The sequence below is a fragment of the Agelaius tricolor genome, unplaced genomic scaffold, assembly GCF_023055355.1.
Source record: "Agelaius tricolor isolate 1412-34295 unplaced genomic scaffold, bAgeTri1.0.p SCAF_6, whole genome shotgun sequence".
Classification (NCBI taxonomy): Eukaryota; Metazoa; Chordata; class Aves; order Passeriformes; family Icteridae; genus Agelaius; species Agelaius tricolor.
In genome coordinates, this window is record NW_027269266.1 from 28,635,415 (window position 1) to 28,649,282 (window position 13,868).

The 13,868-nt window shown below is 39.4% G+C and overlaps 1 protein-coding gene across 11 annotated transcripts in view; it reads left to right on the forward strand.

Annotated features, from left to right (window-relative positions):
• The window catches only part of HDAC9 (histone deacetylase 9), a 455,819-nt gene that overhangs the window by 299,486 nt on the left and 142,465 nt on the right, over positions 1–13,868 (forward strand). For all 11 annotated transcript variants that reach the window (XM_071429136.1, XM_071429143.1, XM_071429142.1 and 8 more), the window contains one exon: positions 9,226–9,403. In XM_071429136.1, the coding sequence (XP_071285237.1) occupies positions 9,226–9,403 (178 nt within the window). The remainder of the gene's footprint in view (positions 1–9,225; positions 9,404–13,868) is intronic.

Below are 13,868 nucleotides of genomic sequence, written 5' to 3' on the forward strand. Positions count from 1 at the left end.
TATATTCTACAAATGCATAGAGCATTCTACAACTATGTAGAACTCTAAGTATATAGAACAGATCTGAAAGGATTTTTGTGATAGTTTCTTTTTCCATCTGCAGCATACTTCCTATATTGAAATCCTTTATTTTTAAGTCTCAAGTTATACCACCATTTCCCTGTATATCACTATTTCCTTGTGTTCCAAAATCTGAAAAGTGTGGTAGAGCACTGCACTGAGGAGAGAAAAATGTTTTAAAATATCTTGTGATATCTGCAGATGTGTGTGTGTACATAGACTATTTTTCAAGAAACTCTATTTCTTACTACATATATGCTGGAGAAAGGAAGTCTGTGGGCATTTTAACCACATTGAAGTAAGGTGTGAGATTTGGCAGTATACCTCTCTCAAGTCTTCAGAGGGGTAAAAGTCACAGACCCACAGAATGACTTGGGTTGAAATGGAACTTAGAGTTTGGAACTCATCTAGTTCCAAACTCCCTGTCATGGAGAAGGATTTCTTCTAGGCCAGATTGCTTGGAGCCCCATCCAACCTGGCCATTAACACACCCAGGGATGATGCATTCACAATTTTGTGCAACTTATTCTGGTGGCTCACCACCCTCACTGTAAAGTACTTATTTCTGATACCAAATCTAAACTCATATTTTTTTCAGTTTGAAGCCATTCCCTGTTGCCCTTGCATGCTCTCATGAATAGTCCCTCTCCATCTTTCCTGTAGTCTTCCTCCAGTTACTGGAAGGCTGCAATTAGCTCACCCTGAAGCCATCTCTTTTCCAGGCTAAACAATCCCAATTGTCTCAGCCTTTTCTTACAGGAGTGGTGCTTCAAACCTCTGATCATCTTAGCAGCCCTCCTCTGGATACACTCAAACAGGTCCCTGTCCTTCCTGTGCTGGGACCCCAGAGCTGGTACAGCACTGTGGGTCTCACCAGAGCAGAGCAGAGGGGCAGAATCCCCTCCCTCACCTGCTGCCCAGGCTGCTTTGGATGCAGCCCAGGACACATTTGGCTTTCTGGGCTAGGAGTGCACATTCCTGGGTCATGTCCAGCCCCTCATCCACCAGCATCCCAAGTCCTTTTTGGCAGGGCTGCTCTGGATCTGTTCATCCCCCAGCCTTGTGCATTAGATACAGTGACCTGCACAAATGCTCTATAGAGACAACAGAGTTGGTCAAACACCCCAGTGATGGTGCTAATATTTGTTGACCATATGGGCCACTGGTGTTCCCCACTCTGACCTCACTGCACCTCCATACAAGGGAGGAGGCATCTGTACACTCTCATGATTTTATACTTAGGCACTGATGTGTTAGTGTGTCTCGACTCTATATTGAAGAGCAGGGTTTTCCAAGATTTTCTCTTTATATGTCAGATCCAAGTAATTTTCATTAATTCTACAATAAAACCTGAACTCAGAAGAATTGTCTGTAAAACCAAAGCAGAATCTGTTGAAATATGCAGAGAACACAGATCTGCAGCAGGACTGCTAATGAATTTAGTCTGGAGAATATTATTTTTCTGTGTGAAAGCCAAAGTAATGATTCTTCACTTAAAAATAAATCATGCAAGTCTGCTACAAAAGTAGTTCTGATGAAGAGCAGAAAAATGGAAGTGGTAGAAGTGGTCTGCATAAAGTAACACCAAACTCATTTGCCAATACTGTTGAAGAGAGTTGGGTGACATTTCTGAGAGCAATGAAACATGTGGGACAGTTGATGTTACCATTAATTAGTTTTGGCCAGCATATCAACTTATTGATTTCAGAAAGCTATTAGGATTAGGTGGTTGTAACCATTAAACATTATTATAGAACCTACTTATTCTTCATATCAAAGTAAAAGAAGAAAATACTTGTTAATACTGAAAGTTAGGGCAAGACACGTGAACAGTTGTATTTTCCTTTTGCATTCATTCTTCCCTGCGTTCTTTTTTTGGAAAGCACCAAGTGACTTCTGGAAAGTCAAGTTTTTTTCAGTAAAAGCAATAAAGTAACAAGAAACCTCTTCAGAGGTTTCCTTAAAGAACAACAAAAAAAAAAGAATCCCACAAGATATTCAGGTGGTCTATTTTTCCCCTTTATTGTACCCCCAATTATTTATACATTTGTATTAAGTATCTGGGAGAGTCAGAAAGAGAGGAAGAGATTCAGCCAGGAGTGAAGCTTTTGAGGAGGTGCTGCATTTTCTTTGGATGAGTGCTGTGCACACTGCAGTCAGCACTTTAGCAGGAGTGACAGAAGTCAAGTACCTGCCAATGTCGGGAGCAGAGAAGGCAGGTCTCACAGGAGCAGGAATCAGGAGTGAATCCAGCAGCTCAGTTGGACTTCTGGAATTTCCCTCCAGTAAAATGCTCTGACTTTAGGGCAACCTTTTCTGTCACTTCCATAATTCCTTTCTTCCTAATCAACCAGGCTTCAACGTAATGACTGCTTGGTTCATATTTCTTAACAAAGATAGCTTCTTATTTCTTAACAAAGATAGCTTAACAAAGAAAACTTCTCAAACCTTGTGACCACCTTGATTCCTCACTTACATGGCACTGACACGGGTCACGTTTAGATGGTCAGGCTTCTGGAAACTTTCCATCCAAGAGAGGTAATTTTTAACCTCTCTCCCTTTAAAAGCACATGTCAGCAGCCCATCCACCTCCTCATGCAACAGTAGAGGTAAAAGGCAGGGTCCTGACTCTGCTATCACATCCTTCATGCTGTGATTCCAGCCTGGACTTGCACATTTAGCCATCCCCCTGTCCAAAATGCATCTTCTCCTATGTGCCTCGATAAAGGAGCATGCTCTTGTCATCCCATTGAGAGTCTTTGCTCTTCCCCTATTTCATGGCCTAAAAACGTTGCAATTTTTATAACATTTTTTGTCACCCCAAAGATGCTCCTGCACTAGAAGGGAAGGATGGTAGGAGAGGGACAGGGACCTCTACAGCAGCAGCTCTGCAGCTCCAGGAACAAAGGGGGAAAAAAAACTGGTTGAGGGTGATTCCTTGGGCTGTCACTGCAGTAGGACCAGTCTAAGTACTAAGCACTACCTTGACAGCAGCTGGAATAAGCCATTTCACAGTCCTTCAGAAGGCAAGGGGAAGGCACAGGGCATGGGCTTACTTAGCTGTGAGAAGCAGCTTGCTGCCCAAGGCAAATCTCTGCTTGGGACTCCAGGCAGTTTGGGGTTATAGCTTCCTATCTGCTCTCTATCTGCACCTAAGATTCAGTTTTTAAGACTTCATTTCTGTTTACCCATTTTCTAGTCAACACTGTGCTCCTTGGATTATAGCAAGAGAAATCCAAATTCTATAAACATCTTGCTAACATGTGACCTAATATATCCAGATGCCTCAAGGCTAACTGTCCTGTTTTTTCCTGTCTATGCTTTTCCTTGCTCTAAATCCATTTCTACCTATTCAATCTATGTGTCTGTAACCATACTTGTAATTTACTTACTTTTCATAAAAATGCTGATTCTGAGTTTGTGGTTGACTATATTTCAGATTGTGATACTGGGGTTTTTTGAAAGTGATGACCATGGAAGTTGGTGGCTGCACATGTGGTTTTGTCAAAAATAGAAACTGGTAGGACATCTCGGTGATGTGTTTTCTCCAAGTGACAGAGAAGTTAAAAAGATGTCTCAACACATTCATTTGCAAGGATATCTCAGACTAATTTCTATTTTAGGTTGTATATATTGACAGAGAGACACCTTTCCTACACTTTCACATTTGTTCACACACTTTTTTTTGAAAGACCTCGGGACCTATTTTTGCTTGGTTTCTGAAGGCAACTAGTTATGGTTCTGTTTGAGTACAGTAGGCAAAACAGCACTTCAAAAAACTCCTGTGTGAAAATTGCTAAAAATTCCACTTACCCACACTTTTTTGTCCCAAGGAACAAAACTCCTTTATACAGGCATTCATTGCTTTCTATGGGTTTTGTCTGTCACTTCTGAGGATAACCAAGGTCAAACCTATTAATATATTGTATGATATTTCTGAACGACTGTTAACTCCCTACATCTCTGGGTTGAAGGAGAATTTTCTGGGTGACCAGAATTTCTGATTCAATCAGACTTTGGATGATGCTGTCTTAGTTTGGGCCAAGACTGCCTTAAAGCAGACCTGAGCTCTGTTTGCTGCAAGCTGAGGCCTTTTGCTGGATGCAGTCACTGGCTGGCCAGGACATCCCCTGGATGCATTCAGCTACAGCTGCACTAGGAAGGTGGAAAGCCTAGGAGGGAGGTAGAGAAGACAAGTGGCAGGATCTGAAGTTTCTCTGTTCCCATGTTGCTACAGGGGTGTGGACAGGTCCTACTCCAACAGGAGCCACGGGGTGAGACCAGAGCAGGCATCAGAAATATCCTTCAAAAGAAGGAGAGAGAGGAAGGTCTGAAAGGCAGCACGTCTTGTTTTCATCCTTACCTAGGGCAAAACTTTCTGAAGCATTTGCATGTAGCTTTCCCCATCAGGAAATTACCCATCCTTTGGGTAATTTTCTGAAAATCATGTGGGAATTAGCAAACAGACCACCAAAAATGCTTCGAGAGGAAAAGCTTTGTAAGGTTAGTAGTGCTTAAGGTCTTTTGTGAGAGGAAGGCAGGACAGGCAAAACATGGTAAAACTTTTTACAAGTTTATAGACATTAGCACACATTTCATACTTCAGCAGAATGCACCAAAGGCACAACAACAGAGGGATATAAACCTGGCCACAAATATATGAGTGTAGTAATCATATTATTAAGAAATGTAAAATTTGCTCTCCCTAAGAGGAAAGAAGTTCTCTACCACAATGAAAAAGAGCCAAAGCATAAACCCTGAAGAAAGGTGTGAATATGCCCATACACATGCAGGATTATGCTACAGACATGCAAATCTTTGGATTCATTTAGCTGTGACTAAACTAAAAAATAGCACATTAAATTAAAAAACAGGCTGCTAAGAGGCAAAAAAAGCTTTTATGAGTGAATCCCACTTTTTTTTTCTCTGCACAAAACATAACCATTCAAAGGAGCTGTTAATATATAGACAGCTCACCTATGCTTTATCCTCCAACAGACCATCTAATAATCCAACAAAATGTACTTGTGATTTATCAGGTCTCACACCAGCTGTTTTAATGAGGTCTGTTTACTTAGATATAAGTAAACAGACCTCATTAAAATCTCAGAATTTACAAAACGTTTAACTCTAAAATGTGCAAATCACACATCTACATGAAAGGAATATTCACACTAACCCAAATTAATCCAAAGCCCTGCTAAACAAACCTTTCAGTAATACTAGGAAAACAACAAATGTTTACCTTCCATGCTCCCAAAAGGCTCATCTTCTCTTTAGATACTGATTCTAAAATTCCTCCTCAAAATAATTACTGAGGGCCTGAGCTTGTTTCTGTGAAAGGGTTTGGATGGCCCTCTGCTAGCTCCAGCAGAGACCCTAATTGCTTGCCTCTACTAATAAACTAATCTCAGGCACCTGGAACTAGCAGGCTCCATGCCGGGCAGACAGGGCTCAGGTTACCTTAGAAATGCTCCAAATATATTCACACAAATCACTAGCCCTGCAGATGTGCAAATACTGCTTTTGTCATATTGCTGGAGAGACAGACATGTGTTTGCAGGGCTGTAAGACATAAAACCTAAAGATGAATTCATTGTGTTCCTTTAATCCCTTCCAGAGGCCAGGTGGGCATTTGGGGAGCCAGATAAGTGTGTTGATTATCCACATTACTCATTGCATTAATCCACTTGTCTGTGACTCAGAGTATCAGAAATGCTTACAGTACAAATATGTAGGTGGCTGGAAAAAATATATCTATTTCATGAGTGCCTGTTGTGTGTAAAATAAAACCTAATCAGGAAGTTAGCCTAAAACTTTGACAAAAATCTAAACAAGTCTAAACATTGCTGATGTCTACAGTTTGTAATATTACAGTTAAAGGATCTGGATGCCACAAGAGGATGTAAGCCTCTGTGTAAGCCTTGTGAGACAAACTACTTTTAAGAAATTTTAATAGATTTTCACAGGCAAATGTTTTCTGTGTCCTCAGAAATTAAAGCAGGTGTCGTGCAATGTCCATGGAACCTTCCACAAATTTCTTCTCCTTCCCTGAACAGATTATGTTGATAAATATGTTTCAAACATAGTATGTGCCTGGTTTCATTTGAGGAGGGGAGAATGACATAAACAGGACACACTTTAACCTGTAAATGGAGGAGAGAAAGAATAGGCTGTATTCTTGGTCTCCAACAAAGTGCTGAAATAGATGTCTAGTTTAGGTGATGTTAACACAGATTGATTCATATTAAAAAAAATTCTCAGTTTTTTCATCTGCATAAAAAATATTGTTTCTATTGACTACATAGACATAAACACAAAATCGTTTTAGAAACAAAGTTAGGAACATCTTCCAAAGTTATCTGTGTTATGTGAAGTTCTAGACGTTTTTTTCATCTTCTTCAAGACACTGTAAAAAAAACCCCAAACCCACAAAACAAACAACCCAGCAAAAATAAAGCAAAACAATAACATCAAAACAAACAAACCAAACCAACAAACAAACCCAAAAACCACAAACAAACCCAAAAAAAGCCCACTTAAATTGACTTTTTTAGATCAGAGACCTGAAAAGATTGTGTTTTAGATATTGACTGAATGGTAAACTTGCAGCTTCACTGAAAAATAAAAGTCCAGATATTGCAAAACTGAAGTTCAGGTCTGGAAGTAAAAGAAAGGCAGCTCTAAATCCTCAGAGCTCAGTGTTGACCAGCACTGAGAAAAGTCCTAACAGAGACACCATCAATCTGCCCTCACTGACAGCTGAATTTCCAAGACTTCTTTAAGAAATATGTTTCAGTAATAATGTTTGGTGAAGACTACCACAATCCACTGGTTCACCTTTACTAGCTTGAAGAACATTCCAATAGTGAACAAATCCTTTTGTCTTCTGTACTCTAATGATTATCAGAAAAGTGAACTCAATTAATGAATCATTAATATGTATGAACATTGAAAGATATATCAGAAAATCCCTTGCTCAAAGAACTACACAGACAGCATCTATTTAATTAATGCAATGAAGACAACATATAAGTTGAGGAGAGCAGCAGAAATAACAGTGTTCACTGATTTCCTGTCTGGCAGCAACATTCTGTGCCATGAATGGCTCCTGCAGGCAGGAATTTGGCTCCTTCCAAACTCCTCAGCTGGGAATTCAGAAGAGTAGGCAGGAGATTGTGACTACATGAGCATCAGACAGACAGTGCTGCTGCCATCACTTGATCCTAGGATGCAGGGGGTAATCAATAGCAAAATACCTCCTGTGCCTACTTTATTGACTAAGCCAGCATTGAGGAAAGTGAATGCTAAATTCTCACAAAGGAATGTATGTACTTTTGTTCTCCATAAGGAGAATATTCCACACAATAGTGTCCGTGCATTCTTCATCATTTCCAATCACATACACTACTGGAAAAGGTTGTAAAAGATATGTATGCCTATGAGAACAACAAAAAAAATCTCCTCTGAAAATTTATCAGAATCAAAATTGTTAGCAAAACTAAGCAAAAAGAGATTTCAGGAAAAAAATTCCTGAATGTTAAGTTTTATTATGTTCATAGATGGATACACAGACATCTTCGGATAGCTCAAGATCTTTCCTGGAATATGTAACACTATCCTGTCATTGAACATTAAAAAAACAATATGAAAAGTTGGGGACTGTATTTTTAAAGGAAGGGAAATGGTTCAATGACTCTAAACCAAGACAATTCTTGTAAAACCTCTTTTTACTTACTCTTTTTTTTTTTTCTTCATTTAGTCTCTTATGACAAGGTCCCAGGTGATTTACCTTTCCCATGACCTTATGTCATTTCACTGAAGTAGTGACCCTAGATATTAATGTGGGTTTTGGGGCTGCCTTTTAAAGCATTTATTCTCATTTCAGCTATTATTGATGAGCAGTTGTTTGCATAAAGGCCTCTTTTATAACATGCAGGGTAGACATTCTCACATCCTATGAGCTGCCGATTTATTTTGCAGTGTGTGATGGGCTGGGGTACTCCCACCTGCCTTCCCACACAGCCTGAACTCAGCTTCACCTCTCTGAGCAGCCAGAAATCTCTCCTTGACCAAGCCAGGCCTCCGAGCTGCTGCCCCAAGCAACCACACACAGCAATGCTAATTGTTACTGGGTTTATTACAAAAAACAGAAAAGAAAAAGCCACACACACACACACACACACGCATATATATATATATATATATGTGTATTCCTCCATTTATGTATATTGAGCCCAGGTGAGGATAAACAGAGCCTGCAGTTGTAAGTCACAAGTGTGAATTTCAACTGAATTCATATTAAGTGGTTTGAAAATATTTCTCTGGCGTCCACTTTTGGTTGAGGTTCTGGGACTACATGCACAGAAAAAAGAAAAACAGAAAGGAAAGGGTTTGAGAAGCAATCCTATTCTGTGGAGTGAGCCAGGTTCCTACTGACTTCACAGGGTTTTAGCCTTTGTCATGTCAGCAAAAGTGACCATCTGTTGACAAAACAGAAGAGAAAACCTTCTTTTCTGCTCTGTTATACTCTTTTCACACCTGCCTATTTCCCTGAAATGTTTGCCTCTGTCTACAGCCAGCAGCAGTTTTGACAAAAAAAGATGGTTCCTAAGTGGGATCTCACATAACAATTCCTGAATTTCTAAACAATTTGTGAAAACTTATGTGCAAATCATTGCTACTTTCCAGGGAGCTCTGGGAACTGAGTTAACTGTAGAAACTTGACTCTCAGTTGCTCAGTGCATTTGGTACTGAGTAGTAAGAACATCACTTTTCACTTTCAGTGCTGTGGGAAAATTTAATTTCTATTTGTGTACAGTCATAAAATGCATGTTCTAACATCATATTATGTATTCAATATATTAGAAAAACTTTGTCTTTTATAAGCCTTTGCATGTGAAGTTGTTTTTCCCATCAGGGAGAACTGACAGGTTGCCTGCCATCACCTACTCTCCAGCAAAGTCAGTAGCCCACACTGTCAGTGTGAAAACATCTGTTGAATGGATTTATTGAGTGAGCCTTAGGTACAAGTTGGGGGGTGGGGGTCCCCACTGTTTATTACTGCCCTGACCTAATGAACTTAATTTGTTGACATGTTTCCCTCAGTGTTTTACTTGATCCCATCTCACATTTCTTTCTACTGTGCTGTTTTCTTGGAAACAGGAGTTCCTGGCACATCAGCATGTCCACCAGTTGCAAATCTACCAGGCTCAGATGGCTACAGTTGGCATGGCAGGATCAGATAAACATCGACCACTTTCCAGGACCCCATCTTCCCCCACTGACTCCACATTACCTCACCCAGACATGGACCAGCCCAGCCAGCATGTCTACACAACTGGTAGGGTTCCCTAAAGACTGCTTTTAATAGGCAGGGCAAATGCATTTGTTCATGTGGGATCAACAGACTTAAATACCTCAAATGCCTCCTGCAGCAATGTGTTCAGTTTTAGCCCTATTGCTCCTCTGTTTTATGATGCTATACTGGCACCAACTCAACCAGTGCAGCTGATAAATCACAGGGTTAATATTCACACAGTCATAAATTATTATCATTGACTAGCTCTAGCAATACAGAAACAGGTGCATTTTTGGTACCTTTAAGTCATTTATAGCTTTTTCTTTCATTTCTTTATTCTCTGGTTCTTTTCTTTGTGCTCTCATTGCCTGTTTTGTAAAGAGACCACCAATAAGTTGAAGAAAGACCACCAGTAAGGAGGAAAACTGTGATGTAATTCTCAATGTCTTCATTTGACAAATCAGTCTTTGCTTCAAGGTCTCTTTCCCTACAGAAAGAGCAAAGCTGTAGGCATGACTAAGTGCTGATGGCTACAACTTCTCTGTCATTCAGCAGTTGTGTGGAGTCCAGAGACAGGTTTTATGCTTAGGTCTTGGGCATTCCAGTCACTCAGGAAGCATGGGCTATCCAAAGAAAAGTGATTAGAACCTCAAAAATCTTCAGTCAAAGGAAGGAAAATGACCACAGAAACCTCATTTCTTATTGTGGGTAATCTAACCTTGCATGAGAGTCCATCTTTTTAAAAGCCTGAATGTCAGTATCACATTAAAGCATGGTCAGAAGCAAAGATTCACTTTGTGCACAAAGAAAAATAAGAGGGGGAAAGAAATACTTGCAGTTACTGTTTATGAAGGTTTATGCTGTAAGTATATTTCCTTCAGCTGGCAGAACTTCCCATGCCCTGAAAGTTTGCATTTTTTCAGGCTATGACCATGAGTTTATTAGAATGGAGTCCTTAGTGGGCACTGTATGTAACTGGGAGACAGTGTGCTCCCATCTTTCCTATCAGAATGTGACCTTGGCACAAGCAAAAATGTATTATTACTGTTGGGTAACAAACATTTGGGTTGTACAGGAACAAACATGCTAATTCACTTTCCATGAGTTTCTCCACAAAGAATAGCCACATATAGACAGGATTCCTAAACAAGACCACTGTATTTCTAGTCGTATTCACAGAGTCCCCAAAACATTGTAAACTCATTCTAAGATTTGCAGAGCACACCAAAAGTGAGCTCACTGTGTGTAGGCTTCACTGTCCCTTTCAAAAATCTGCGGTTTCAAAAAAAAAGAAAACCCCAAAACCTGCAGTCCCTTTCAAAAAGCTGCTACTGCTGCCTGATTGCTAAGGTTTACTGACACCTCCTTTTATAATCCCCAGTGAGGGAAGTAGGGTCAAGGGGGTTACATAGATCTGTGGACTTGTGGCATTAGTGGAACTAATCAAGAAAGAAAGTGTGAAGTTGAGATGGAAAAATAAGAGAAGGAATGAAATTGTGTGCAACAACACTGAATGGAGACAGTGATGGGAATGGGACATCCCTGGCATAAAGGGCTTGAGATGTGACACAAAGAAACCTGATAGGTTCAGCCATGGAAATGCAGACAGTCAGATTAGGCAGAGTCAAAATTTACCCTTATTGTAATTGCTACATGAACACCAGTGGAAAGAGAGAGAGAGAGAAAAAGAGAGGAAGGGAGGAAGGGAGGAAGGCCAACTTATTGCAACTGAGATTATCAGTCCACTGAATTCCTTTTTCAAAGTATGAAACATCTTTTTCTTGACTCCCTGATTCTTGTTATACTAAACCTTTTTTCTCCCCTTCACTGTCATTCAAGGTAATAATCTCTACTCATTACTGAAAAAAAATTTAAATCCTCTTATTTTCACCTGCCCTACAACTTTATGCTTCTTTTTCTCCACCTCTGCTCTGTACCCTCAGTGCTTTTATATCCTTTAGGTACTGGCAGTGTGGTGCTGTACCTGCTTGCAAGCTGTATCTATGCTAATAGACAATACCCCCTGGCTGATTGACCAGGGGACATAGCTCTGCAGTTAAGCCTTTCCTTTCTGCTTAAAGAAATCTCTTTCCCTGACATGTGTCTAGGCTTACAAACCTGCACATGTAACCTTTATCACTCCAGCTTTTGAGTACATCAGAAATAGAGCTATTTTTATGTTATGAGATTGATACCTTTGGAGTGACAATGAACAGAAACTTTGCAACACTAACAGTTCTAACAGAAGTTTCTGTGAGAAAAAAAAAGCAAGCCAACAAAACAATCTGTGTGTATTATTAACATATGGGATGTTATGGTATAGAATGATTTTATCTGTGCATACTCTTTCCTGGATCTGGAGGGTGCCCTAGCATTTATTCATTGATCACTTGAAAGAAAGAAACTCAGACTCACTTTTTATTTATTCTTATATGGCTTTTAGAAAATCCTTTAGGATGAAAGTCCTGAGGAATGTAGTCTGATCACAGTGCTGACCTGTTCTAAGCAGAGTTGGGCTACAAACCTCTGGAGGTCCCCTGCCCACCTGAGTTATCTTATGGTTCTATGATTTTCTCCCTTAAGAGAGCACAAGATGGAACCAGCCATTGTTCACAGCAGTTGCAACACTACCATTTGTAAAAGCATGGAAGGAAAGAATGGTTGTGTGCAAACAGAGAAAATTCTGGTCCACCATAAAGCAAAGGCAAATTCAGACTCTAGAAATTAATCTAATTACATGTCCCTGCCTTGAGTTGTTATTTACTGTTGGGGTTATTTTTCCTATTTAAGTGCAATATATTCTTGGAAGAAGAAAAAAAAGGTAGGAGGAAAACAGTTGTAGCAGATTATTACAGGGGCATCAAACTGAGCCTATATTTTTGTGAGTCATGAGAAAAATACTTCTGGCCAAATATCTGAAGGGAATTAGAACAGAGATTGTTGTGAGAATTAAGCAATATATACACAGTATATGGACAAGATAATGAGTTAAAGGTGGAAAAAAATAAATTCCACTTAATTTTCATTTAGGCAGTTTACAGAATACTTGACATTATTTAGTTCAGATTTTTTGTTGGAATAATTTATTAGATATTCTTCCCTTGGGTTTTCTTATTGGTACTGCTATTCTCCAGGGCAATTAATCTCCTTCAAAGCATGCTGTTAGCCAATGATTTTTAGGTCTCTTGTTCTCCTCTCTGTTTAAAATATTATTAAAAGAAACTGACCCGAATAAAGCATTTTGGAAATGAATGTGTGTTAGGGAGTCCCCAGCAGGAAAATCTTGGTTTTTACTGACTTAAAGCAAATTCAGTTTCTTTTGTCCTGTGTCCCCTATCATTATATGGTTCAGTGGTGGCACCATTCCCATCTGTCTTCAGGGCCACATTCTGACCTCAGTAATATTGGTGTAAATCCAGAATAAATCCACCAGTCTCAGTGGAGCTGCTCAGATTTACACAAGGAATCTGAGAGCAGAATCTGGCTGTAGGCATTTGTTCTGGAGAGACAGAATAACCATCTTTTATTAATATTTCACAGCAGTCTGCAATTGAAAACAGTTGTCTCCCTCTCTTCTTCTTTCTTGCTTTTTTTTTTTTTTTTTAATGTGGGGGTGGGGAGATTATTGGCTGAATCCTGTTAGGGAAATCCTAGAGGCTATTTTTAGCAGTAAGCTCTACTGCTGCATTCTGGTATTGTACCAAGCACATGTGCTGTATGACCAGCAGCCACACATCTGAATCACTTGCACATCCTAAATCAATTTAAATGCTTGCAATAAATGAAAACATATATTTCAGTCTTTTCTTAAGTCAATTAATCCTCCTAGAAACAAATTTTACACTCAGTGGTGTGAATATCTTGGTATTTAAAAGTTTGGAGCAGATGTTCTGCCATGCAATACTGACCTGACCTTATTAAACTGATTTTTGATTCTGAAAAAATAACTCACATACAATAAAATTACACTTTTAGTTATATTCTATTTCTGGAAAAGTGCTAAGAAAAGAAGTTTATGTGAACCAGAGGAGGCATCCTGAATACACACTTTCAGTGTTTCACTTCGAAATTGGTTGCAACCCTGATATAGGAAATAAAAAAGTGTCATTATTACACCCAACTCTGTATAACAAAAACATAGTAATATGTTTTTATTTATTAATATTATTTCCATTACTTGCTATTTGGACTATTCAAGTAAGAAGAATAAAAAATTAATTGAAAGAATGGCAGGCAGAAGTAACTTTCAACTTTCAGCTAATTTTTCTTTATGTTTAACAAGCATTTCTATTCAAATCCATTTGATATAACAGCCTGTCCTACCTGAAAGCTTCTGAAAGTCCTGATGCCTGTACAGTTAGCACATAAACAGCTTCCCTGTGGGTCAGGGGGATGGGAGGAAACGTTTTCTTATCTGTTGGTATAATGGCCACTGCCAAACTGGACAAGCTGAGTAGCCAACAGCCTGCATAAATTAAAACTCTGAGTGCCAAGAAAAAAAAAGTGA